The sequence below is a fragment of the Canis lupus genome, chromosome 23, assembly GCF_011100685.1.
Source record: "Canis lupus familiaris isolate Mischka breed German Shepherd chromosome 23, alternate assembly UU_Cfam_GSD_1.0, whole genome shotgun sequence".
NCBI lineage: Eukaryota > Metazoa > Chordata > Mammalia > Carnivora > Canidae > Canis > Canis lupus.
The window spans coordinates 10156434-10184431 of NC_049244.1; the positions used below are offsets into that span (position 1 = coordinate 10156434).

The following is a 27998-nucleotide window of genomic DNA, read 5'->3' on the forward strand; positions in this document are numbered from 1 at the left end:
GTCCTGGTACTTTTTTTTTTTTTTTTTTTTTTTTTTTTATGATAGTCACACACACACACACACAGACACAGGCAGAGGGAGAAGCAGGCTCCATGCACCGGGAGCCCAATGTGGGATTCGATCCCGGGTCTCCAGGATCGTGCCCTGGGCCAAAGGCAGGCGCCAAACCGCTGCGCCACCCAGGGATCCTGAGTCCTGGTACTTTTTTAAAAGATTTTTTTATTTATCCATTTGACAGAGAAAGGGAGAGAGAGAGAGAGCACAAGCAGGTGGAGTGGCAGAAAGAGGGAGAGGGAGAAGCAGGCTCCACACTGAGCAGGGAGCCTGATGTGGAACTTGAACCCAGGACCCCAGGATCATGACCTGAGCCAAAGGCAGACATTTAACCAACTGAGCCCCCCAGGCACTCCTGTTTATGGACTCTAATCTTATCAGATATTTTGATGTCACTGGTTTAGTTATACTGTTCATCTACTGGTATGGGCCCTGATCCTCACAATCACTGCTTCAGGACAGCGTAGCAACATATGGAAACGTACTTTACATAGTTAAGGAATTTAGCACTAAGGAAAGGATATGTACACTGTTATGATAACACCATACTATTATGTCTGCAAGGGAGGGCATAAAGATACATTTTTGGTTAGGCTTATTGAGATATACTTCATATCCTTTACCCTTTTGGTATTTTTTATTTTTTAAAAGATTTATTTATTTATTTATGATAGAGAGAGAGGGACTGAGACACCGGCAGAGGGAGAAGCAGGCTCCATGCCGGGAGCCTGACACGGGACTCGATCCTGGGACTCCAGGATCGTGCCCTGGGCCAAAGGCAGGCGCAAAACCACCGAGCCACCCAGGGATCCCCGCTTTACCTTTTTAAAGTAGACAGTTTGGTGAACTTTGACAAATGAATACAGTTGTGTATCCAAGGTAAAGAAAATTTCCATCACCCTCAGCATAGGGAGAAATTTAAATGGTTTGTGAGATGTTGGAAGTTTTTCTTTATTTTCTTCCTTGATAAGATTTGTGTAATACGTATAATTCAGCAGAAGAAAAAGCAGAAACCAAACTTACCTTCAGAGCTTCCAGACTCTGCAAAATGCAAAGATCCCTCACCTAGAATCAGTATTAAGCAGTCAAAATGCAGGAAAACGACAATGACTGTGGTTTCTTTGTCATTATTTCCCTCACGTACACTATATATATATATATTTCTAAAAGTCCTATTTATTTCCCACAAGCACTATTCAACAGGGCCCCAGGGCTTCTGGGAGGATTAGAGAAAGAAGAGTGGGAATGAGAGGCTCTGAAACTAGCCAGACTTCAGAAAAGTAGAGCTTCTAAATATAGTTTAAGGTGAGAAGCAAGCAAAAAGTGTAGGGAAAAATAAATACCAGCTCTGGCTTGAAAAATGATTTTTGATTCCTCACAGCCAATAGATCTATGGGTTTCTGATGATAATTGTTATTTTCTCATTTATTTCTTCCTTTTTCATTAACTCAACAGGCATGTAGAGTTGCACATTGTTGCACAAATGTGCAATACAACCTCCACAGCACTTCCTGGGTGCTAAAAGATGAATAATGTGCCATTCTTTCTAATGTAGGGACCAGTGTCACCAGGTTGTCTGGCATTTAGTAGGCACTTGGGTGTCTTTTGACAAGAGCCATATGTAGCTCACAGAAAGGGCAGTTGTATAAAAATAAACTCATATGTCACTTAAATTCCAACGTAGAGTTCTTCCAAGAGTTTTATTTTCTCTAAAGTGCAATGACAATGTCTAAACATACCTATTCCCCCCTCCCTCCCAAACTTATTAGTTTCACATGAGCAGGAGTACTGCCCACCTCCTTCAGGAAAGGGATATGGGTATCACAATACCTGAATTGTTTAGTTTTGCGACTTTTGCCTTTATCAGTGAGTTGGCTAGGTTAAGACCCTTTAAAAATAACAAACTTACTTTAATGAACGTAAATACACTCAATTATCAGGATTCCTACGAGTAGCCTGGCAGTAAGGGCAAGAATGCAGCGGGAGATCTGGAGCCTGGAAGACCCAAGCGGGAACAACAGGCTGTCTCTGCTTTCTTCACTTCTGACCACTAATCTCCTCTTTGCAGTGCTGCTGTCTCTGCCCCTAGGCACACAACAGAAGTTGCCCTAGGTTTCATGTTTACAACTCCATTCCAGGGAGCAGTCCAATCTCCCAGGCTGTGGTGCATTTCTGGGAGAGAATCTAATCTACCCACTTTAGGTGAGGTGTTCACTTGTCTACTCCTTGCTGGCAGAGGGGTTAGGTCACATAGTGAATGAGGCTGCTCTGGTCCCACTCTGGTAAGGGGGAGTTAACTGGGCTGATCAGACACCTGAAAAGTATCTTGCGGACTTTTGAGATCACAACCTTTTCTCTTGTTTCTATTGTTCCAGGTCTCCTGGCACTAAGATAACTGAGGAGAAGCTTCAGGGTATTTTTTCCCCAATGCCTGGAATTTAGCTTTGACATCCTTCTATGGGAGGTGTTGATCATCCTCCATTAATGTTTCTTGGTTCACAGTAAGCTCTCAGTGTGTGCATTCAGATCTTTTGTTGACGACTTGTGACTGGCTAGTGTTGGGGTGGAGGAGCTAGTGGGTTATGGGAAGTGAGGTAATGGTTCCCTCTGATTTCCACATACTCTGTATTTGGGATAAACAGGCACTTCTGGTCATGAGTTGAGTGAGAGTGAATCTCTGTGCCTCTTGGGCCTTTTCCTTTGGGGTCTGTGTATGTAGTCCACTCAGCAGCTGCAAGGCCAGCTCCCTGGTTAGAGCTCTCCATCTGGTTCATTTCTTGTTATAGTTATTGATTTTCCTTGTCTTTCCACAGCCACTCCAACATGGAAGTTGGCTGGTGGTAAAAAACAAGGTGGCTGCATGATTTCTCCTTTAATCTAGCTACCACTGCCATGCCTCCTGAACGAATAGGCCTCCAGCAGGTACTCCCTCCATCTCCGTAAACTGTTCCTACCCCATCCTCTCATTCCCTGAAGCTGAGATTTCTAAGTAGCACCTTCAGAGAGCTCTCATTCTGTACACTGCCTGTATCCTTTATGGTAACAGAGATCAGGCATGTTGTTACCTGAGTAACAGGTAAGTCCAGTGTAAATTGTAATGTGCTCGGTTGTCCTCAGTGTTTACAGTGTGAAGTTGGGCTAATTCTCTAGTTTCTGGCCTTCTCTCCAGGTTAGCACTCAGTATGTCAAGTCTGGCCCTACTAAGACCTCAGTTAAGGGAACAGTGATAGAGCACAGACTCCAAATTGTTCATCTTCACCAGTCCCGCCCCTGCGTTGGGTTCCAGGAACAGCGCGGGCTTAGGAGATGCACACAGCTGTTTGCCTGTATGACGCGCCCTGCAGGCCAACAAGTCTGGCTTTTCCATCACAGCTGCACGTGGAACCCCCAAACATCTGCGTAGTTCCTGGCCCTGCTGCAGCCCCATCTGTGGCCAGCTGCTGAAGTGTGCGCAGGCAGGCAGGCAGGCAGGCTTGCAACAAGACCGCTGCTAGACTTCTGCAGCACTGACACCTGCAGTGAGGGCGCGGCTTTGCAAGCGGGCGCAGGAGTGTCCGGGACCAGCGCACCACCGAGAGAGAGGGAAGCCCCCCGGCTTCCTAGAAGGGGAGGCGGGCTCGGGGGCTCCGGCTCGCCGCGGGGTGGCCGAGCCCCTGCGCTCCGCAGGAGGGGCGCTCGGTTGCGGCCCGCTGGTGCCCGTGAGCCGTCTTCGGCCTCTCGAGGGTCTGGCCAGCCTTGACCTGGAAGCGCCTGGCCCAGGGGCCAGTGATCTGCGCCCCGGGCCGTGGAGCGCGCTCCCTGGTCCTCCAGCGCACCTGCCTCGTGCCAGCGCCCCGTCGCGGCTGGAGGTGGCGGCTGGTGTCCTGGCTCCCCGGGGGTCCGAGCGGGTCTGCGCCCACCGCCACCCAGGGGCGCACTGGAGCAGCTTCGTCCTGCTTGGACTCGCGGCCACGCCGCCACCTGCAGCTCGTCCCGCAGCCCTTCTGGGTCCAGGCGTCCTCCGCCCTCTTTCTCTCCAGAGGCGGCCTCTCCTCGCCAGGGTGTCCAAGGTGAACAAAGCCGGACAGGTTTTAATCAGTAATAACTGTTGCAGGAGGGGAGAGTCCAGGGTGAACTGAACGCAGCTTTGACTGGTACAGAAGTGGCTGGACTTTTTAAAAGGAGAATGGACCGTGTGTGTGTGTGTGTGTGTGTGTGTGAGTGAGAGAGAGAGAGCGAGAGAGAGAGAGAGAGAGAGAGAGAGAGAGGAGGCCCCGGGGAGTCAGGGAGAAAGTCATGTGAGACCCATATGGTTTGCTAGCGGGTCTCAGGGAAGTTTGGCTCCTACCCTCCAGAGACTGGGAGACAGGGGCCCTGTCTTCAGGTGTTGGGTGGAACGAACACTAAATTCTTTTGGCAGCCCTGAATTTTCTCAGATAGACACTCTGAGTGTTTGTTGGTCTTTACACGCCAAGGTTAAGGCTGAGTAGAGAAAGGGCCCAGGAGAGACCGGCTCGAGTTTGGCCAAGGACAGAATCTTTGTCAATGGTCAGGGTCACTGAACATGCTCAGCAAAAACAATTTTCTTCTCCAACCCAGTCACTGAAGCCAGGATTCTCCAGCTGAGACTCAGTTCTGGACAATGGAGTGTAGTGGTTTATTTTGAGAAGCTTTGTGCCTTGCCACCAAGAATGTGGAAAAATACACTGAAGGAGTAACTACAACTGTGGGTGAGGGTAGGGGCCCAGCTGCCCTGGAGTGGTAGGATAGTCATTGTTTTGAGTCTAGGAGTCTGGGGATGGTGAGTAATGAATGTGCTTACGGGCTGCAAGAGAGGGGAAATCTCACTTGGAGGTCTTCTGCTGTCTTACTCTCAGGCTCTTCCTTTTCCAAAATTAGGGAGCCATGCGGGAAGCTGGGACTCAGTACCTATGCTCCAGAAAGTGTGGTCTTAGGTGATCTTGATAACCTTTCTTAGATTAGCTCTCAGATCAGCACAGGACTCAGGCGTGACATGGCTCCCCCTTGCTACACAGTTATGGAAAGTGTATATGTGTGTCTATGCACATGATGGTGTGTTTGGGAAAAGTGGTTTGAGGTGACATGAGATTATCCAGGGAAATATCTTTGATGGGAGAGAGGACATGCTATTCAGAAGATCCATTTAAATGTGTGAAGTTGGAACCACCTGCCAGTAAAACTTTCTGGGAACTATAAATCCATATCACTTTCAACAAATGAAGTCTATCAACAGGCAGGAAAAGCCTTTTAGGGGAATATGTTTGCTCTGTAAATTGTGTATGCAGAAGAGCATAAGATTAGGGCTTTTCTGTTCATTCAGTAGGTATGTACTGAGCACCCTATGTGCCATGCCATGAAATAGGCTTTGGAAGTATCAGGGAAAACATCACTAATTGTTATATAATGTATTGACCTCTTACTTTTATAGATTCATTCATTTAACAAAGTTTTATGAAGTTCCTACTTTGTGCCAATGCTCATCAAAACTGCCTTCATAAAAGAGCTGAATAAATGACAAGAGCACATGTTCCTGAATGAGAAACATTAGTTTTATGAAACTGTTGCTTCACAAATTAATCTATAAATCAAGGCAATCCCAATGGAAATAATTTTTGTTCCAAACTCCTAAAGAATCTGAATTCAGAAATTTATATGAAAGAATAGATCAAAAGATTAGCTAAGGATATTTTGAGAAAATAAAAAAGCGAATTTGCTCGACTCAGATAGCAATATTTTCTTGAGATCTTGGTTCTCTACCTGCTAACCCTACTTTAGTACATACTCAGGGCCTCCTAAGTTTCTAAAGTTTCTTCCTGAGTAAGACAGTTGTGCTCCTTCTTTAGAAGGCTCCTCTTTCCCCAACCCACCCACCTCGTCTTCCTGGGTGTTCCACTTCCCTTTCCACTTGCTAAAAGCAGAGGATGAGCTGAAAGGAGTTCCAGAATCCACTTTGATTCCCAGTACTCTTCTGTTCTAATAGCTCTGGTGGAGCAAGGGAAGGTACCATGGGCCCAGATGCTTGCACACAGGTTGGCTGAAAGGTCATGAGAGAGGTCAGTACAGGTAAGTAAGAGAATCTATGAACTTCCTTTCCAATTCACCTCTCCCTTTGTTTTAATAATTTATCACACATGGGACACCTGGGTGGCTCAGTGGTTGAACATCTGCCTTCAGTTCAGAGCATGAACTTGGAGACCCAGGATTGACTCCCTCAGTGGGCTCCTTGCAGGGAAACTGCATCTCCCTCCTCTGCCTCTCTCTCTGTGTCTCTCATGAATAAATAAAATATTTTAAAGATTTTGTCACACAAAGGGGTTTTCTTTCTCGAATGGCCGCTGTGGGGGATGAAAATGGTCATTCTTAAAGTATTGTAGAATTTTTGGCAGAAGTTCACTGGATTACCAGCCCTGAACTGGGAAGGACCTTCCCCAGGGATCCATACCTGCAAGGGTTCTACAGGTTTTGCCACATATTTGTGTTACCACCCTCCTCCAGCCACACACTTTTTTTTTTTCATATAATGGGATAATTTAATTTTCTACTATTTTCTGTACAAAGATGCATTTTATTTTATGTTTATTTTTATATTTTTAAAAGATTTTATTTATTCATTTGAGACAGAGATACAGAGACAGCAGGGGCAGAGGGAGAAGCAGACTCCCTGCTGAGCAGGAGCCAGATGCAGGGCTCTATTCCCTGACCCTGAGATTATGACCTGAGCGGAAATCAAGAGTCAGATGCTTAACTGACTGAGCCACCCAGGTGTCCTAAAAATGTAATGTTCCTAAAAATTGACCTAAAAATAAACTTGGTGAGGAATTCATGGTCATAACTGGGAGGGAGACTAGCTTTCTTCATTTGAAAGAAGTCCATTAAGTGAGATTTTTAAAAATCCAGAAGAGTATATTGTGGCCTTTCCTATTCTTCTCAGCCTCTTCCAATTTCTCAAACTATACAGTGTTTATATAGCATTTCCCCTTTTAATTCAGCCCTACTGTTACTTTGAAGCAGTGCCTCTCAGGAAGGACTTTACTCCAGGAAGGACTTACGACTATTTTGGTGAAGGGGCGCCTGGGTGGCTCAGTCTGTTAAGCATCTGCTTCGAGCTCAGTTCATGATCCCAGGGTCCTGGGATGGAGCCCTGCATCAGGTTCCCTGATCAGCGGAGAATCTGCTTGTCCCTCTTGCCCTGGCTTGTGCTCTCTCTCTTGCTCTCTCTCTCATAAATAAATAAATTCTTAAAAAAAAAGACAATTTTGGTGAAAAAACTTCCCTGCATCTACTGTGAATTCTCTTTATGGGCTGTTTAGCCTGGTAATGACCTTCACGGGGGAACTCAGAGGACTTTTCTTCCATTCTTTTTTAATGGGTAGGAAATAGGTAGGACTCAGGAGGAAAAAAATAAAAATTCAAGCTTAGTGCATCCAGATGCAGATGCATCACTGCATCACTCCCACATCATCTCTAAGAAAAACAATTAAAGCTGGAGAAAAAAAGATAATGATTTTTGATTTCTGGAAGTTATATTCATTAACTGTGTTTTCCAGTAGTAATTAGGAAGAAAACTTTCAGTAGAGAGGATCTTTAGTGTAGCGAGTAGGGGTCCAGACAAGCTGGAGGTGCACCATCTTTTTTCATAGCTAGTCTACAGGACAGAGGAACCTCTGAAAAACCATTGTATTATAGCAGTGTAAGAGCAGGAGAGAAAAAGATGGGATCTCTGTGGTCCTATTTGATGGACAGGAATTTATCTTGCTCATAGTCCATCATATGGAACACTGGGAAGGCTGAGACAGTATGCCTTAAATTATTTGTAATAGTCCTTGGAGTATTTATAAAGAGCTTGATCGTAATATTAGATTTCAGAGACCTATTCTGCAGTGAGTTAGTATTTTTTTTTATCAATGACAAGATAAAACAGAATAAAAGCCCATCTAGAATAATGCCTTATACAATATAGGAAAGATAACATCTTTGATGGAGAGAAAAACCTTTGTAAACTGTACAGATAGGAGAAAAAAATCTAAATGCTCCTTCAACACTTAACAGAAAACAGTTTTCCTCTCAGATACTAAAGGACTAATGGAACTGCTTTTGGAATAGGTTTTAGGCTTGTAGTCAGAACAAGGACATTGGGCAAATGGTAGACAAAATGAAAGAAGATAAGCTGAGTGGGAGGGAAAGGAGTTTCCTTAGAAGAAAGTTTGAGTCCATAAAAGGCAGGCCAGGCAGATATACAAGGGAGCAGGACATTCCTATATATAAATGGCCTTAAAGATATGACTAAACATCTTCATTAATAGAGGGCAAAAAGAAGGAAGAATGGGGAGGACATCATGTCCAGGGAAGCATGGATCTGTTGTGGGGGAAACTGTGGACTCAATGTGACAGTTGTCCATGCTCAGCAGCAGGGCTGGAAACTTGTGTCCTCATACTGTTAAGAGTAGGCAGATAGGTTCTAAGAGACCTCTGGAGACCAGCACTAAGGAAGTCTTGGCCAGCTATCAGGAAGCTCAGAGTCCTGTCCTGACAATGGTCCACAATAGGCCAGATCAAACCAGATAAGCCCAATATGCAGATGCCGTAACAGGAAACTCCTGACCAAATTAGGAAGAAAAAGGAGGAAACCCACTTTTCACCCCAAGTAATGAATATTCTGCCCCCTTGTTAACAACTCTCAATAAAAGATAAAAATCCAATGGCCTGGGCACACATCTCTCTCTTTCCTCTGTCTCTCTTGAGGTCACCTGCTCTTACATCTCACGTGTATTTTTCACTTTAATAATCTTTCCCACTTGTGTCACTTGTCTGCTGTGCTGTGTGTCTGTCCTTGAATTCATTCTCATGACAAGACCAAGAACCTTCAGTTGCTCCTTTGGGTCTAGTTGGGTCAAGGTCCCAGGGCCTGAGGTCTCCCCAGTTTACCCAGCAGCAATACCAAGGAGGGTTTGTAAAAAACCTAGGATATCATAAAGTCAAGCAGTGGAAAATAGAAAGGCAACTAGGAATTTTAAAAAAATTGTGCAATAAGAAAATATAATCTTTGTACACCATTTGGCTCTATAGTGAACACTATTTACATGGTACAGGGAAAAGGTCTTTCTAAATTACTGGAATAACCAGAGATAGAGATATTTTTGGGTGATATCTGGGCACTGCAATCATTATTGCCACCCACAGATTCTGGCCATATTGCAGGGACCCAAAGGGCCCAGAATTTATAAACATTCCTTTACACACAGCAGTGCACACATTTGTGTGTGTGTAAATTCTTCTGACTAGCTTACCTTGAGTATAAAAGCATGGCTCCCAAAAGAGGAGTTGCTCTGATACAGAAAGACCCACTCCAGTATCCTAATGCAGGGCTTGATCTCAGGACCTTGAGATAATGACCTGAGCTGAAATCAAGGGTTAGATGCTAAACCGAATGAGCCACTCAGGCACCCCTGCTTCTGCTTTCTGTGGTTACCTCATTTCAAATAAAATTTCGTAAAACTTTTGCTAATTAAATCTTATTTAACCATATATAAATGTTGCATGACGTTTTCTCAGGGTATTTGTCATTTGTTAGTTTTTAGCAGTGATAATTTGGTATTGTTTCCATTAGTTTCATATTTCTTTCGTCTTTACTTTCTTTGGCATAAACGTTCAGACATTAAATATTACATGTGTGGGTAGCCCGGATGGCTCAGTGGTTTAGCTCTGCCTTCAGCCCAGGGCCTGATCCTGGAGACCCGGGATCGAGTCCCACATCAGGCTCCCTGCGTGGAGCCTGTTTCTCCCTCTGCCTGTGCATCTGCCTCTCTCTTCTCTCTCTCTCTCTCTCTGTCTCTCATGAATAAATAAATAAAATCTTTAAAAAATATATTACATGTGTGCTTTGTAATGTCTTAAGTATATTGTATATAACGCCTTCCTAAGACAATGCTGAATGAAGATGGTCACACAGCCATATTGTAGAGTAATTAATGAAAGAAATGACTTTTTTTTGGTGATATGTCAAATGTTGAAATAATTGCTTTTTTTCAAAGATTTTATTTATTTTAGACAGAGGCAGAGAGAGAGAGAGAGAGAGAGTGATTGACGGGGGGAGAGAGAGAGAGAGAGAGAGTGAGTACAAGCAAGGGGAGGGAGAGGGACAAACAGACTTCATGCTGAGCAGAACTCGACTTGATCCCATGACCCTAAGATCATGACCTGAGCCAAATCAAGAGTCAGACGCCCAACTGACTGAACCACCCAGGTGACCCAATTGTGTTTATCTTAATAAACTTTGTTCTGGCATAATTTGTAATGTTAGAGCTTGGAAATGTTTAAATCTTTTCCATGGAGATTAATAGTATGATAGTTTAACTGACTTAATAGTAAATGGCCTTAAGGTTTTTTGTTTTTCAACATATTGGCCTCATGATTTGGGGAAGATACTCTTGTTTAAAAGTCCTTAAAAGAAACAGCCTTGGGACACCAGATGTCCGTTACACATCTGCCTTCAGCTCACATCATAATCCTGGGGGTCCTGGCTGGAGCTTGGTGTCTGGCTCCCTTTCCCTCTGCCTGCTGTTCCCCCTACTTCTGCTCTCTTTCAATTAAATAAGTAAAGCCTTAAAATAAAAAAAGCAGCCTTGATGCAGCCTGGCTAGTTCCAAGGACTTAGAGGGGGTGCTACAGGCCCAGCCAAGAGTATTTGGCTTTGCACAGGATGGAAATCAAACCAAAGCTGAGAGATTAAGAGCAGAGTATAGATACAGTCAGAGCATCTGGGAGCCTTGGAAAGGAAAGGGAGGGAAAGTAAGTCTCATTTTTGCTTGGGACCTGGGGTTTTTATTGAGGACAGTCACTCACAGTGCACCACAGGTGCACTGGTCTTCTCAGTAATCCAGAAACAAAGATTTAGGTGTTCTCCATAAGTCACTATGCCCTGGAGGCAGGGGTCTTAAATAATTGATCTTGGAAAACTTTCATAAAGACCCCACTCAGTCCTTAGATACTATCTTCTGTGTTAGAAGACTCCAAAGAATCATTAAATCCTTGAGCTTTACAAGGACATATATCATCCATTCTATGACAGTTGTGTAGGTCCGAGTAAGAATAGAAGCAGGAAAAGGAGTCAGCAGTTTTTCCCTTTAGTTTCCCTGTCTCAGCCTGATCTCAAATCCTTTTCCTGATTCCATGTAGCCTAGAGACTCTCCTTCCCCTACCCAGGCAGAAATCTTAAAGTAGGTTTTCTTGAACTGGTGAACCATAGATGTTTTTCAGGGACACCATGCAAAGTTGAGGGGGCAGGAGTGAGCCATCCAGTTTTAGAAAACTGGGATTATCAGAGGATAATGCATGCAGTATGCATCTGACTCTCTAGGCTCCTCTCCCTGCTCAGCTTCTAGAATGCTCAAATCACTCTTCCTAGTCTTGGAGAAGAGGGAGTGTAGCTAGGGCTCAAGAGCCAAACAGGCTAGGTTCAGCCACTCCCCACTGACAAAATCCAAAGGCAGAGAAATGAGTGGTGGTGAAACAAGAAAGTTTATTTTAGTGAGCAGACTAATGTCTCAAAGACTGTCACCAAAATGCCAAAAATACTTCTAGGTTTATATAAGGAGAATGCGGGACAAAGTGGGTGTATATGTGCGGGTAGGCCAGTGAAGATTAAAAGGATCATTGACTTGGAATGAATCACCCATAGGGTCTTGCTGCCTCAGGGCAGTTCTTATTGCTTGAAGGGGTAGTTTTGGTTTCCATCAGGGCATACTTGGCTCTATGGGTCTTCTGGCTGAGCCAAGAGACAAGCTGGAAAGGAGACCCGACTAAAAAGTTTGAGGTCAGAATGGAGGCAGCCAAAGTCCTCCTTCAGGAGGACAATTCTTATGTGGCACAGTAGTGCTTGGCTAGTTAGAAGCCATGTCTCTGAAGCTATTCTCAGGAGTATTAGAGCCCTTGGGGGTAAAACAAAGCCTTCCCACATTGACAACTTCCAAGAAGAGCTTTATGGGATTAGGATGGAGACATTTGCTTGGATTGCAAATACGTAATAAAGGCGAATCATGGTGACTTATCCCATTGGCATGTCTAGCTGTGTAGTGGGGTGCCCTGGCAAGTCTTTGAGGATGAAATGGTTCTGAAGACTGGCAGAGGAGGGGCTATATGAAACATTTAACTTAATACGAAGGAACCAGTATTCCCAGGAAAGGCTGGTGGGCCATTAGCTGAAATCTGTTTCCAGGCTGGGCGTGGAACACATATCCAGGTATAGGGTGGGAAGAGGGTCTAAGGCTAAATTTAATAGCTCTTTCCCTAAACTGTGCCATATCTTGAAAGTCCCAGCAGCACTCGTATCTTCGAAAGATAGATTAGAAAAAAACACAATTAGAAAACAACTCACAAGCGCTAATCTTGTGCCAGGCGTTGCTGTAAATGTTTAGCTCATCCACCAACTCATTTAATTATTAAACCTTGACAGCCCTTTGACGTTGGTATCACTATTATACCCGTTTCACACATAAGGAAACAGGCAAAGACACTTGCTGCTGCTCACACAGCTAAGAAGTGGTACAGCCAGGTTTCTGGACCTCGGTAGTCCGCACTCTCCACCGATACACAGTGGAAGTGACGGGCCCCACTCCTCCCATTCCAAACCCCCCACTGCAGCACAGCCCCAGAACCTGGGCAGCAGGCACCTTCAGTCCCTGGAAGAGCGGCCCGGTGGGGCAAACGCCCGGGAACCCTAGAGGGATTCCCAGGATTGCAGCCGGCTCTAGAGCCTGAGCGGGCCCGGCGACCTCCCCCGGAGCAGCTGCCGAGAGGGGGCGCTGCAGGACCCGGGCCTGGAGCCGGCAACTCTGGCTCGCAGTCTCCGACAGTAGAGACCGGCAGGCGCGGTTGCCGCTGGGCTGGGGAACCACGGAGACGGGCCCGTTGACGGGTTCCTAGAGAGGAGGGGCAGCGGCCCTACGTGCTTCCGGCGGAGCGCGTCGCGGCCTTCCCGGGGTCGCGCCTGGCGGCTCTCCCGCGCTCCCTGGGCGTGGGGGCGCAGCCTTAGCGGTCCCCTGGGCTCCGGGCCGGCTAACGGGGTCGCATCCGCACGGCCTTCTCAGTACCCGGTTCCTCAATCCCTATGCCTCCGGGGTGACGGGGTCCCGGGACGGAGGGGGCATCTGTGGGGTCCCCGGCAGCAGCGGCGCTGCCCGTGCCTGTTGTCTCTTCGGCCTCACCTCGAACCCCGGGGGCGCTGTGTGGCGCGGGGGCCCCAGCCATGCTCCAGATCACGTGGCACCAGGTGAGCGAGCATCCTGTCTGCCTCTGTTGGCCTTACTGGCCCTCCCACCCTCTGGTGTCAAGAGGTAGCAGATGTCAGCCTGCATTCAGGTGTTATGGGACTCGGGTCCTTGGACTCTGCATTGCTAGAAACGAGGGGACCCAAAGCATAAAGTCGCAAAGGCTTTATTGAGGCTTACGCCCGAGTACAGGGGAGCAGCGCCAAGGAAAGGATCCTCAGGCTGGCTTTCCACGGAGACGTCAAAGAGAGGTTTCGTTTTGTTCTTAGATTTTTATTTATTTATGAGAGTCAAGAGAGGCAGAGACACAGGCAGAGGGAGAAGGAGGCGCCTCGTGGGGAACCTGATGCGGGACTCGATCCCAGGACCCCGGGATCATGACCTGAGCACGAAGGCAGATGCTCAACCGCTGAGGTGCTCCCAAGGAGAGTTCTTAAAAGTTCCTTAGGTGGGTAGAGGCGGGGGTTTATTAGCACCTACACAGTTAAAGGTCCTGTTTCTTCACGTATCACTTGCATAATGAACTTGTTACATCCCCACCGCTAGGCATGATTTTTAGTATTATAATGGGGCGGGGGGGAGTCGTGAAAGTACCGCGCTGCGGTTGATCTTGGAGGAGACTGGTTTGGACAGGTCGGAGCTTGCTCCTCAGGTGGTGCTTTGCTCTGCAAGCAAAGTGGTAACAGCCATTGGGGAGTTGTGCAAGGAAAGAGTTAAGGGGCAGCAGGCAGCGGGGAGTTTCACAGGTTTACATGGGGCTTGTTACCAAGGCTCCTGTTTCACAGGTTTGTGGCTTTCCTTGTGCGTCTGTTGCTATCAGGTGTGTTTGCGCAGGGGAGGAGGAGTTGAGAAGGGTGGAGAGTTGAGAATGCCCAAACTAAGACATAATCAGAATGGAAATACAGTAGTGGGGGATTGATTGGGATAGGTTTGCAGTTGAAGCTGAAAAGTAGAAATCTGAATCATTGCATACAGTGAAGATGCTTTTCACCTTTGTCTGCAAGATTGGAGAATTCTTTCCTTGGATAAAGTAATTCTAGGGTTTTGTTTTGTTTTTGTAGATGCCATTGGATTTGTTACATCGACATGCCACCTACAAATAAAAAGTTTTACTTCTTTCCTGTTTGGATATACCTTTTATTTATTTTTCTTGCCTAACTGCACTGGCTAAAACTTCCATTTCAATGCTGAGTAGAGGCGATGAGGGCAGATAACCTTGTCTTATTTGTGATCTTAAGGTGAAACATGCAGTATTTCCCTATGAAGTATGACCTCCATCAGGTTTTGTTTTGTAAATGCTGCGCATATCAGATTGAGGATGTTCTATGTCTATAGCTTGCTGAGAATTTTTATCAAGAATGGATGTTGGATTTTGACAAATGCTTTTTCTGTGTTGGTTTATTTATTTTTTTTAAAGATTTTATTTATTTATTCATGAGAGAGAGAGGCAGAGACACAGGCAGAGGGAGAAGCCGGCTCCCTGCAGGAGCCGGATGCAGGACTGGATCCCGGGACTCCAGGATCATGACCTAATCCAAAGGCAGACGCTCAGCCACTTGAGCCACCCAGGTGTCCCTTCTGTGTTGGTTTAGAGGATTATATGATTTTTCTATTTTAGTTTCTTAATGTAGTAAATTGCATCGATTTTTCAAGTGTTCAACCAACCTTGTACTCCTTGAATAAAAAATACTTAGTCATGATGTATCATATTTATTCTTTTACTATATTTTGGGTTTTCTTGTTAAAAGTTTGATTACAATTTTTGCTTCTATATTTGTAAGAGGTGTCTATGTGCAGTTTTCATTTCTTGTAATGTCTTTGTCCTATTGAATGAGTTGGGAAGTATTCTGTCCTCTTCAATATTTTGGAAGACTTTGTATAGAACTGATTACGTTTCTTCCTTAAATGTTTGGTAGAATTAGCCAGGAAAACCATTTAGGTGTGGAGTTTTCTTTCTGATGAGTTTTAAGATACAGTTTCAGTTCCTTTGGTAGGTCTATATAGGGCTATTCTGTTTCTCCTTGAATGAGTGTTGGTAATCTGTCTCTTTCAAGAAATGTCTAATTTGTCTCAGTTGTAGACATTAATGGCATAAAGTTGTTCATAATATATCTTCATTATCCTTTTGTTATCTGCAGTGATGTCACCTTTTTTAGAACTAGTGTTGCTAATTCTTTTTTTTCTGATTAATCTGACTAGAGATTTATAAGTTGCATTGATCTTCACAGAGAGCCAGTTTTTTGTTTTGCTGATTTTCTCTATTTTTGTGTGTGTGTTTTATGCCACTGATTTCCACTTGGATCTTTTTAAAATTCAATTTGCCAGCATGAAGTATAACACCCAGTGCTCATCCTCTCAAGTGTTTTCCTTAGTGCCGGTGACCCAGGCACCCCATCCCCGCAACCACCTCCCCTTCCACAACCCTTTGTTTCCCAGAGTTAGGAGTCTTACATGATTTGTCTTCCCTCCTAATTTTTCCCTACTCAGTTTCCCGCCCTTCCCTTATGGTCCCTTTCACTGTTTGTTATATTCCACATATGAATGAAACCACATGATGATTTGTCTTTCGCTGATTGACTTATTTCGCTCAGCATAATGCCCTCCAGTTCCATCCACATCAATGTAAACGGTAGGTATTCTTCCTTTCTAATGGCTAAGTAATATTCCATTGTATATATAGACCACATCTTTATCCAGTCATCTGTCGATGGACACCGAAGCTCCTTCCACAGTTTGGCTACTGTGGACATTGCTGCTATGAACTTTGGAGTGCAGGTGTCCTGTCCTTACACTACATCTGTATCTTTGGGGTAAATCCCCAGCAGTGCAATTGCTGGGTTGTAGGACAGGTCTATTTTTAACTCTTTGAGGAACCTCCACACAGTTTTCCAGAGTGGCTGTACCAGTTCACATTCCCGCCAACAGTACAAGAGGTTTCCCCTTTCTCCCCATCCTCTCCAACATTTGTTGTTTCCTGTCTTGTTAATTTTCCCCATTCTCACTGGTGTGAGGTGGTATCTCATTGTGGTTTTGGTTTGTATTTCCCTGATGACAACCAGGGTGATGGTTGTCACCATCTTTATTTTATTTCTTTGTTTATTGGATCTTTATTTTGTTTCTTCTGCTTAGTTTGTGTTAAGTTTGCAGTGCTTTTTCTAGATTTTAAAGGTGAATCTGAGGTCACTGATTCAAGACCCTTTTTCCTTTTGAAATTTTGTAATACAGGCATTTAATACACTAAATATCTTCCTAAGTACTGCCTTAGCAGCATCTCTCATTTTGGTACATTGTGTTTTCATTTTCCTTCAGTTCAAAAAAAAACTTTCTGCATTCTTTTCTGTTTTATTCTTTGATCTTTATTTAGAAATGTGTTATTTACTTTATAAATACTTGGGAATTTTCCATGTGTCTCTGTGTTAATTCTAATTTAATTCTGTTATGATTAGTGAGCATTCTTTGTATGACTTGATTTTTCTTTTATGGTCCAGAATTTGGTCTACTTTACAAAATATTCTTGGTCACCTGGGAAGAATGTGTATTCTGCTCTTGTTGGGTGGAGTGTTCTGTAAATGTCCATTAAGTCAAGTTGGGTAATAGTATTGTTCGTGTTTGCTGTATCCTTGTTGAGAGGGGTTATTGAAATTTCCAGCTCTAATTATGAATTTGCCTATCTCTCTTGCAGTATTATCAGTTTTTGCTTCATGTATTTTGAAGATCTGTTACTAACTGCATAAATATGTAGAATTGTTATGTCTTCATGATGACATAATCCCTTTATTTTTATGAATGACTTTCTTTATCTCTTAATATTCTTTGCTCTGGGGGTGCCTGAGTGGCTTAGTGAGTTAAGTAAGCCTCTGACTTCGGCTCAGGTCATGATCTCTGGTTCGGGATCAAACCCATCTGTTGGGCTCTGCACTTACCAGGTAGTCGGCTTGAGGATTCTCTCTCTTGCTCTGTGCATCCCCTGCCCCGAAACAAATAAATCTTTAAAAATATATTCTTTGGGGTGCCTGGGTGGCTCATTCAGTTAAGTGTCTGGCTTCAGCTCAGGTCATGATCTCAGGGTCCTGAGATTGAGCCCCGCATCAGGCTCCCAGCTCACTGGGGAGTCTGCTGCTGCTTCTCCCTTGCTTGTGCTCTCTCTGGTTCTCAAATAAATAAATAAATAAATAAATAAATAAATAAATAAATAAATAAAATATTAAAAAAATAGTCTCTGCTCTGAAATCAACATTGCCTTAAATTAATATAGCTGCTCCATCTTTTTTTGACTAGCATATTTTTTCCATGTCTTTTGCTTTTAACTTACTCTTTTTTTTTTTTTTTAAGAATTTATTTATTTATTCATGAGAGACATAGAAAGAGAGACAGAGACACAGGCAGAGGGAGAAGCAGGCTCCATGCAGGGAGCCCAACTTGGGACTCGATCAGGCCCTGGGCTAAAGGCGGTGCTAAATGGCTGAGCCACCCGGACTGCCCTTATTCTTGTCTTTATGTGTAATATGTGTTTTTTGAAGGCAGCATATAGAAGTCCTTTGCTTTTTAGAAAATCTGATAATGTTTACCTGTTGGGATGTTTAGATTATGTGCATTGGTATAACTTTTTTTTTTTTTTGCATTGGTATAACTATTGATATGGTTAGATTTGAGTCTGTCATCTTCCTAATTGTTTTCTAATTATCCTATCTGTTCTTTGTTCCCTTTTCTCCTGACTTTCCATCTTTTTTTAGAACTAATGGTGTATTTTACTTCATGTTTCCCTCTCTGCTGGCTATATATAAACTATAACTCTTTGTGTTACTATTTCAGAGATTGCTCTGGGGTTTGTAGTATGCATCTTTAGTTTATCACAGTCTTCTTTCAATTACTTGTCCATTAAGCTTTTTGAGGTTCTCTCACAGCTACCTGATGGCTCTGCTTTTTTTGCCTTCAATCTTTTTCTGTTTCCTTTTGGTTTTAATTGCTCTGCCTTCAAATTCACAAGTTGTGTGTGTTTCCTGCAGTGTCTGATTTGCTTTTAATCCCATGAATTTTTCATCTCAGATACTGTCGTTTTCATATCTAGAAGTTTGATTTGGGCCTTCTTTTCTTAAATTTTTAAAAAGATTTTATTTATTTATTTTTTGACAGAGCAAGAGAGAGAGAGCACATAAGTAGGGGGAGTAGCAGGTAGAGGAAGAAGCAGGCTTCCTGCTGAGCAGGACCTTGACATGGGACTCAATTCCAGGACCCTGGCATCATGACCTGAGCCAAAGGCAGACACTTAACCGACTGAGCTTCCCAGGCATCCTGATTTGGACCTTTAAAAAATATTTTTGGGATGCTGGGTGGCTCAGGTCGTTAAGCATCAGACTCAATTTCTGCTCACATTGTGATCTCAGGGTAGTGAGATCCAGACACGTAAAGATTGAGTGAAGTGTAGGGCTGTATGCTCAATGGGATATTGAGTATGCTTGAGATTCTGTCCCCCCCCCCCCGCCCCTGCTCCCCAGCTCAGCTCGCTCTCTCTCAAATAAATAAATCTTTTCTTTTTTTAAAGATTTTATTTATTTATTTATTCGAGAGAGAGAGAGAGAGAGAGAGAGGCAGAGACATAGGCAGAGAGAGAGAGAGAGGCAGAGACATAGGCAGAGAGAGAAGCAGGCTCCACGCAGGAAGGAAGCCTGTTGCGGGACTCAATCCCGGGACTTGAGGATCACACCCTGAGCCAAAAGCAGATGTTCAACCACTGAGCCACCTGGGCGTCCCTCAAATAAGTAAATCTTTTTTTTTTTTTTTTTCAAATAAGTAAATCTTTAAAAAATAAATGTCTCTCTATATTATCTTCCTTGTCTCTATTTAACCTTTTTTTTTTTTTTTTTTAAGATTTTTATTTGAGAGATGGGGGTAAAGGGAGAGCACAGAGGGAGCGAGAGAGGGAGAAGCAGGAGCCTAACACTGGGCTCTATCCCAGCATCCCAGGATCATGACCTGAGCTCAACTAACTGAGCAACTCAGGCACCCCCCTATTTAACTTTTGAACATTTGGAATACATTTATAATAACTGCTTTAATGTCCATCTTTGCTAATGCTGTCAGTTCTGGGTTGGTTTTGATTGACTGATTGGTCTCATTATGGGTCATGTATTCCTGCCTCTTTGAATGCCTAGTAATCTATGATTGAATGCCAGATATTGTAAATTTTATCTTGCCCAATTCTAGATGTTTTTATGGTCCCCCAAATCTTCTTTTTAATATTTTTTCTTTAGGATTTTATTTTTAAGTAACTTCTACACCTAGTGTGGGGCTTGAACTTAAAACCTTAAGATCAAGAGTTGCACGCTCTACTGACTGAGCCAGACAGGCACCGTTCCCCAAAATATTCTTATTTTCTGGAGTAAGGTTGTGATTTGGAAACAATTTGGTTCTTTCTGCTCTTAATATTTATGATTTGCTAGTAGAATCTGGAGTGGTGCTCAGCCTAAGAATAGTTATTCTCCACTACTGAGGCAAAGTTTCCTGAGAGCTCTAGCCAATGGCCTATGAATTATGAAATTTTCCAGCGTGGCTAGTGGATTTAGGTACTGTTTCTGGCCCTGTGTGAATGCCAGGCATTGTGCCCTTCAGTCCTTTCAAATGATCCTTTCTGGCTTTGGGTAGTTTCCACACACCTATGCCCTGGTCATTCTTCTGTTGAATACTCTGGGGAACCCAGTGCAGATAATTGGTTTGTTTCTTGGTGCAGCTCTCTTCTCTATGCTATTCTGTCCTGTAAACTCTACTGTCTTGGTCTCCTCAGAACCCACCAGGGAATCTGCCAGGCTCCACCTCATTTCTCCCTCCCTGTGTTGCAACCTGGAAACTCTTTTAAGGTAGTAAGCTTGGTGAATCATAGGGCTCACCTCTTTATTTCCCATCTCTCGGGGTTTGTTGTCTTTCATTACCATCACCCAGTATCTGATAACTTGTTTTGTGTAATTTGTCTTGTTATGGTTCAGGCAGGATAAACCTGATCTCTTTGACTATCTGGAGAAGAAGCAGTTTTCACTCAGCATTTAAAAAATTTTTTAAATTATTTGAAGGGGGGGGGCGGTGGAGAAGGCTAGAAAGAATCCCAAGCTGACTCCGTGCTGAGCATAGAGCCTGACACAGGGCCCATCTCATGACCCTGAGATCATGATCTGAGCAGAAATCAAGAGTCAGAGGCTTAACTGACTGAGCCACCCAGGCGCCCCTTCACTCAGCATTTTTCAAAACATTTCTCCATTTACTTTCACCATGTAGTCTGTTGCTATCTTGATTCCCCAGGCTGTATGTGTGTTTTTCCTGCTCTGAAAGCCTTAAGGATTTTTTTTAAGAATTTTTTTTTTTATGTTCTCATTTTTCTGAGACTTCTAAGTGATGGGTCTTTGCATAGGTATTTTTCAGTTAGTGCCCTAAGTACTTTGTGGGTCCTCTCTCCTCTCTGGTACTTTTAAACAGATAGAATATTTTACCAAGTTTTAAAAGTGGAGCACACTTTAAAAAGTCCTGAGCTCATCCTTGGTTTTATGTGATGATCAGCCTCCTTTTTGTTTGCTTCCCCCTCTGCCAGCAGTTAAGATTCAGCTTTCTCTGCTCTTCTAATGTAGTTACCATTTATCCTTTTTATGCCTTCTAAAATTCTGTTAACACCTCTGCTCTGCTCTGACTCTCCTCTTGGGCCATTATGTTACTGTTACTTTAGTGGGATTAGGGAGAGAGTGGAGATGAGTACAGAAGTGCTATGGGCTGTGTTTATGCAGATGTCCCCTGTGCACATGCACACAAAACCGTGGAAAAGAACCTGAGGGACCAACAGGCACAGAGAGCAGGGCCCAGCAGAGTCAACACAGAGACCAGCAGGTGACAGAAGGGCTGTTTGTGGGGATGCTCACAAAGGGGTGCAGTGAGTCTTGGACCGTCCTGTTGAAGAGGGTGATGCTAGCTGAGGGCTGGCCCCTGAGGGGTTGGTAGGGGCCCTGGAGAGCTGTCTTTAGCAATCCCACCACACTCACTCTGCCCCAGTACTTAGGCTCCTCTGCCTTCACACTGGGCTTGAGCAGGAACCTGTTGTTTCAGGAGCCAGTGACCTTTGAGGATGTGGCCGTGTACTTCACTCAGAATGAATGGGTTATCCTGGACCCTTCACAGAGGGCCCTGTACCGGGAGGTGATGTTGGAGAATTATGCCAATGTGGCTTCTCTGGGTAAGACGTCTCTTCTCTTTGCTGTTGTCTGCCTCTGCCCTGTGTGCGTCCTGGCTTCTTTCTTCCTTAGACACTGTGGCCTCTCTGACAACCCTCATGGGTATTCGCTTCAAAGGCTGAGCTCCTCATAGGCTAGTGGGTGGGGAGAGTTTTGGTTCCCCAGGCTTTGAAATCCACTGTCCCTCTGGCCCTGGGAGGGACTCTGCCCCATACATAGAGGGAAAGCAAGAGCTCTTGGGAGCTCAGCAGAGCCCTTTTGCCTCTGTCTTCCATGTTCTCTGAACAAGATCTGGGACTCCCTCATGTAAGTGGGGTATATTCCAGGACTCTACCCCCATTTGTGGGGATTTTCTGTCCTCTGAAATAGCACAAGCTGACTTCTCTTCTTTCCCTCCTTTCTCAGTGAAGAAAGGTCAAGACAGCCATGAAGGGACCTTGCTTCCTGATTCACTTTACCTTTTTTGTTCCTCTTTCTCCTGGGCAGCTTTTCTATTCACCAGACCTGTTTTGGTCTCCCAGCTAGAGCGAGGGGAACTGCCGTGGGGCCTGGAACCCTGGGAACCCGTGGGCAGGGAAGCCCTTAGAGGCATCTGTCCAGGTGAGCATAAGAACCTATCAGGTTTTTTTTTTTTTTTTTTTTTGCTTAGCCTACTTTCCTGTTTTCACATTTCAGTGTGCGTGAAAAGTTTCTTCTCTTGTAAGGCTGTTTTCTTTCCTCTGGAATCATTACATGTGGTTCTTGTGTTGACAATGGTAGCCCCCCTCAAATGAAGAAGGGCCAATCTCTTCTGGACAGGGATGGCTCCAAGATTTCTCTGCATGTTCATCTTTGTCTCTTCACCTCACCTGCTAAGGGATACCATCTGACTGAGCAGCTCTTGAACCATGACAGCCCTTTGGAGCCCTGTGTTGTGGAAAGTTTACTTTTCTACCAGTTTGTTTTTGCTGAGATGAGGACATCAACCACCTTAGAAGGAAAATAGGCTCCTGGGGTCTATTTGGCCATCCACATATTCACAAGAGCATATTATTTCTAGGGAGGTTTTTTTTTTTTTTTTTTTTTTTTTTTTTTAAGTAAACTGTGCCCATTATGGGGCTTGGACTCACAATCCTGAGGTCAAGAGTTGCATGCTCTCCCAGCTGAGCCACCCAGCTATATGGGAAATTGAATTATTAGTTCCCAAACACTGACTTAAATAAAAATAAAAAATAAAATATAATTTAAAAAATTATTTAAAAAATAAAATCCATTTTTGTAATGGAAATTTTCACACATAGGCAGACACCAGCACAACACACCTCATGATTCCCTTGCCTCTATAGCCATCTGTCATCTTTTTCCTGCAGACACTTAAAAAAACTTGTATTTTAACAGCTGAACTTTTGAAACAAAACTTGTTATAAAAGAAAGGTGACTCACTTTCTCATTTTAAAAGGTATGGATAGGAGGTTTTTAAATAGCAACATAGTGTATTTTTTTGCCTTTTTTACTCTGTTTCACCTCTACTCTGCCTATCAAATTTCTTTTTGTTTTATGTTATTTTTTTAATTTATTATTTATGATAGACATAGAGAGAGAGAGGCAGAGACACAGGAGGAGGGAGAAGCAGGCTCCATGCCAGGAGCCCGACGTGGGACTTGATCCCGGGACTCCAGGATCGCACTCTGGGCCAAAGGCAGGCGCTAAACCACTGAGCCACCCAGGGATCCCCTGCCTATCAAATTTCATATGCTCTTCAGACTCTTCACAGAGAATGTCCATTAATAATGCACAACTCCCTCCCCCCCCCCCCCCCCCCCAGCCTTCTGTTAAAATTGTGCCTTTTTTTGGATATGATCCCAGGACTTCAGGTTGTCTGGGTAAAAAGTATTTAAACAGTGTTGCCCTGACCCAGTGCCGAGGATTGTATTAGCCTGCAAAAGACTTTATTTAACAGGAAAATAGTCTTTGGTTTTCTCTATTTCACATTCCTGCTGTCATATTAAACTGTATACACAGTCTGTACAGCATTTTAGGAAAAGCACAGGAAAAGTTGTTAATCAGGTCCGCTCTGAGGCTTATGTCCCTTCTTGGAAGGGTTCTTCACATGTGCAGTGAGTGCTCTTTTGTTTTAGAAGCAAGTCTCCATGTCTTCCCCCTTTCCTTCCATCTGCCATGGTGTTAGCCTGCCATAGTCCCCTTAACCACAGCAAAGGAGTCTGCTGCTTTACTAGAGCCAACTTGATGACAGAGATGATTTTTTTTTTTAAGATTTTATTTATTTATTCGAGAGAGAGACAGAAACATAGAAGGAGAAGCAGACTCCCTGCGAGGAACCCAATGTGGGATTTGATCCCTAAACCCCAGGATCATGACCTGAGCCAAAGGCACACACGCAACCACTGAGGTACCTGGGTGCCCCCATTCCTTTTTTTTTTTTTTTTTTTTAATTTTATTTATTTGAGAGAGGGAGAGAGCATGAGTGGAAAGGAGGGGCAGAGGGAGAGGGAGAAGCAAGAGTCCCTGCTGAGCAGGCAGCCTGGCTTGGAGCTCAATCCCAGGACCCTGGGATCATGCTCTTGGCCAAAGGCAGATGCTTAATGACTGAACCACACATTGCCCCAACAGAGACCATTTTCTTTTCAAAGATTGACATGGATAATGTTGTAAAAAATAGGCAGCTCTTAGGAAATTTCAGCTGTGGGACCAAGTTTAGTTTGAGCTGTTTGACCTGCCCCTTCTTCAGTCTGGTGGATTTCCTCTAGGGGTCTCTATTCATCACTTTTCCATGCCTTCTTATCTCACCCTGATTGCTTGGGAGAAAGCTGTTGGTCTTCCCATCCTAGTAGGTAGTAGGTGACCGTCTTTGCTGTTTTCCAGTCTTACACTCTTTCTGAGAATGCCTCTTGGCATTGCTTGCCTCCCACCCATAGAGTCTTCATTTAACTTGTGGGGCTGTGCTGTGTGGTTGTCTTTGGTAGCCATTTTGTGTGCGCGTATTGGAAAATAGCCACATAGGGCAGACTAGAACCATTTGATCCTGTTTCTTCTTCACAAGTATTTTCTTTTTGCACTATCAGAGGCTGACACTTGTGGTTTTTGTTTTGTTTTGTGATATCAGGGGGTGAGACCAGAGCTGAGAAGGAAGAATCAACTCCAAAGGGACACATTTCTAAAGAAACAGAGTCCCACAGACTGACATTAAGAGGGCTGCCAGGGAATGTTGCCCCGCACCTGGACTTTGGGAGCAGCCTACAGCAGCAGCATGGTCACTGGATAGCTAAGAAGACCAAGTCAAAGAGGAGAGATTTCACAGATGAGCCAACCAGCCATCGTGAGGCCTGCACTGTTGAGACTGAGGAGCAGTGTGAGAAATCTGGGGAAAATGTTAGTGTCAGCACACAACTCAGTACAAATCAGCCAGCTCTTAGTGGTCAGATATCATATGAATGTAGAAAATGTGGCAGATATTTTAGTCGAATGGCAGATTTTCAGGGCTGTCACACTGGTGAAAGGTCTTTCAAATGCAAAGAATGTGGAAAAGCCTTCAGATACAACTCATTGCTTATTCGGCATCAGGTAATTCATACTGGAAAGAAACCATTTAAATGTAAAGAATGTGGGAAAGGTTTAAGTTCAGACACGGCCTTGATTCAGCACCAGAGAATCCACACTGGAGAGAAGCCCTATGAATGTAAGGAGTGCGGCAAGGCCTTCATTAGCAGTTCTGTCTTCCTCCAGCACCAGAGGTTCCACACTGGGGAGAAACTCTATGAATGTAACGAATGTTGGAAAACTTTCAGTTGTAGCTCAAGCTTTATTGTTCATCAGCGAGTGCACACTGGGGAGAAACACTATGAATGTAAAGAGTGCGGAAAACGATTAAGCTCCCCCACGGCCTTGACTCAGCATCAGCGCATTCACACCGGGGAAAAACCTTTTGAATGTAAGGAGTGTGGGAAGGCCTTCAGTCAGAAAATCACCCTGGTCCAGCATGAACGAGTTCACACTGGTGAGAAGCCGTATGAGTGTGAGGTGTGTGGGAAAACCTTCAGCTGGTGTGGGCGATTCACTCTGCATCGGAAACTACACACACAGAAGATACCTGTGCAAGAGTAAGGTTGTCTGCGGCTGGGGGTGCTGTTCCTCCTTGTTTCTCCCCACTCGTGTTCTTCACCAGTGCACTCTTCATAGTTAGACAAGAAGAAACAAACCTCCAGACTCACAAGTGTATGAAGAAATGTAACTGGCTGATCCTCTGGAATCTGTGGTGTCCCTGAGTGCCCTGCAGAATGGATGAGGAATGTGTCAGAGGACCTATGTGAGAGAACACCGCTGTGAATTATCAAATAATTCCAGGCTTAAAGAGGAGATCTTTAAAAGGTTCAAGAGAAAACAAAAGATCGGGAATAAAATTGCACTGGATTTCATAACAGCAGTTTTGAAGGTAAAAAGGACAATGGTGTGTTCCTTCAAAATTCGAAGGGAAAATAATTCCTACTCAGAATTCAGTACCCTCAAGTGTGAGTTTAGTATAAACCCTTAGATTTTGAACCTTTATTTCCCATGTATCCTTTCTCAGGTGTGCAACACTAAAGAGGGGGTCAACCAGAAAAGAAAAAGATACATGGACATCCTATCACAATTAATATATTAGGAGTCTCCTAAACTCAGAAACAGAAGGCCCTTGTCCATATAAAGCCATCTGTATTTTGGAGGACATTCCTAGTAGGCTGCAAATTTTCAGAGACCTACCTCAGTGCAGTGCCCACACACACTACTTTGTAGTTACTTGTCACTGCTCAGTTGTAGGCTGTGCCTTTGCAAAAGTTGCGGTGTATGCACCCTTTGAGTCAAATGCAAGGCCACTTATCAGTTCATCCATCTCATTTCTGTTCCATGTGACCTCACAGCAGGAAGAATTTCCTTGCAACTTCATCTACTTCTTTCTCATCATGGAAGAAGTGTCCATTATTTTCTGTTACCAGTGGAAATGAAGGGAGATGTAAATGTGCTCTGTTTTAGCATCCCTCTTCTGCAAGCTGCTTGACTTTGCCCATTGCAGGAAGCAGAGCCAGGCAGACTTTGGTATGAGCCCAGGCATGTTACCTTGGTTAAGTTACAGATACTACTCATTTCCTTGTTTGTAAAATCTGGATGACAGTCTACCTCATAGGTTTGTGTTGAGTATTAACTGCATTAATACATGTAAGAATGCTTGGAACAATGACTAGACCCTAATAAAAGTGTTATTTATTATTAATAACACCATTGCTAAGTTTTGACTTATGTATACACCAGTGAAACCAGTCAAGGTAATAAACAGAGCCATAACCTCCCACATATCCCTTATGCCCCTTGGCAATCCCTCTCAAGCTTTCCACAGCAACTGCTGATCTGTTGTCACTTCGAATGAGTAGTGCTTTTCTAGGATTTTATAGAAATATTCCATTGTATGTACTCTTCTTTTTGGTGTCTTTCACCCTCCATAAATTATTTTGAGGTTCACCTATGTTGCATATTCATTGTATCATTGGTTCCTCTTCTTCTTCTTCTTCTTCTTCTTCTTCTTTTTTTTTTTTGCCAAGCAGTATTCAACTATGGAAATAACCAGAATATGTTTTATTCATCTCTTGATGGCCATTTGAATTGTTTCCAGTTTTTGGTTATTACAAATAAAGCTGCTATGAACATTTGTGTTTAAGTCTTTGTAATGACGTATGCTTTTCTTTCTCTTGGGTAAATAAGAGGAGTGGAATGCCTGGGTTATAAGGTAGGTATGTATTTACTTTTTAAAAAAAGATTTATTTATGTAAAGGAGAGGGACTCCTGCGTGGCTCAGTGGTTGGGCGTCTGCCTTTGCTCAGGGCGTGATCCTGGGATCCAGGATCGAGTCCCACATTGGGCTCCCTGCATGGAGCCTGCTTCTCCCTCTGCCTGTGTCTCTGCCTCTCTCTGTGTGTGTCTCTCGTGAATAAAGAAATAAAATCTTTAAAAAAAATAAAAGGGAGAGAGGGACGCCTGGGTGGCTCAGCAGTTGAACGTCTGCCTTTGGCCCAACGCACAATCCTGGAGTCCCGGGATCGAGTCCCATATCAGGCTCCCTGGATGGAGCCTGCTTCTCTCTCTGCCTGTGCCTCTGCCTCTCTCTCTGTGTCTCTCATGAATAAAGAAATAAAATCTTTAAAAAGAGAGGGAGAGAGAGTGTGTGCCCACACAGGAGCGAGGCAGGGGGCGAGTGGGGCAGAGGGAGAAGCAGAGCATGGAGCCCCATGCCCAGACAGCTGGGGCTCTATCCCAGGAAGCTCTATCCCTGTGATCATGACCTGAGCCAGACACTTAACCCAACTGAGCTACACAGTTGATATATTTATGTTTTTAAGAATCTTCAAAATGGTTCTACAAAGAAGTTGGACCATTTTATATCCCCACTAGCATTGTATGAGAGTTAGACTTCCAAGACATTTTTGGCTATGCTCAGTAGTGCCAA

The 27998-nt window shown here is 44.0% G+C and overlaps 1 protein-coding gene across 6 annotated transcripts; it reads left to right on the forward strand.

The window, feature by feature from the left end:
• Positions 1-13160: 13160 nt before the first annotated feature.
• Positions 13161-27212, forward strand: ZNF620 (zinc finger protein 620). 6 transcript variants are annotated; one of them, XM_038570521.1, is made up of 4 exons: positions 13161-13321; positions 21402-21528; positions 22013-22126; positions 24630-27212. In XM_038570521.1, exons 1-4 carry the CDS (start codon positions 13298-13300, stop codon positions 25625-25627), a joined length of 1263 nt encoding a protein of 420 aa, XP_038426449.1. In that variant the 5' UTR covers positions 13161-13297; the 3' UTR covers positions 25628-27212. The 6 variants fall into 6 exon arrangements, with proteins under 6 accessions (XP_038426449.1, XP_038426450.1, XP_038426452.1 ...); XM_038570524.1 differs by having other exon boundaries at positions 13183-13321; positions 22048-22126; XM_038570526.1 differs by lacking the exon at positions 13161-13321 and adding an exon at positions 13627-13767 and having other exon boundaries at positions 22048-22126.
• The last annotated feature ends 786 nt before the right edge of the window (positions 27213-27998 follow it).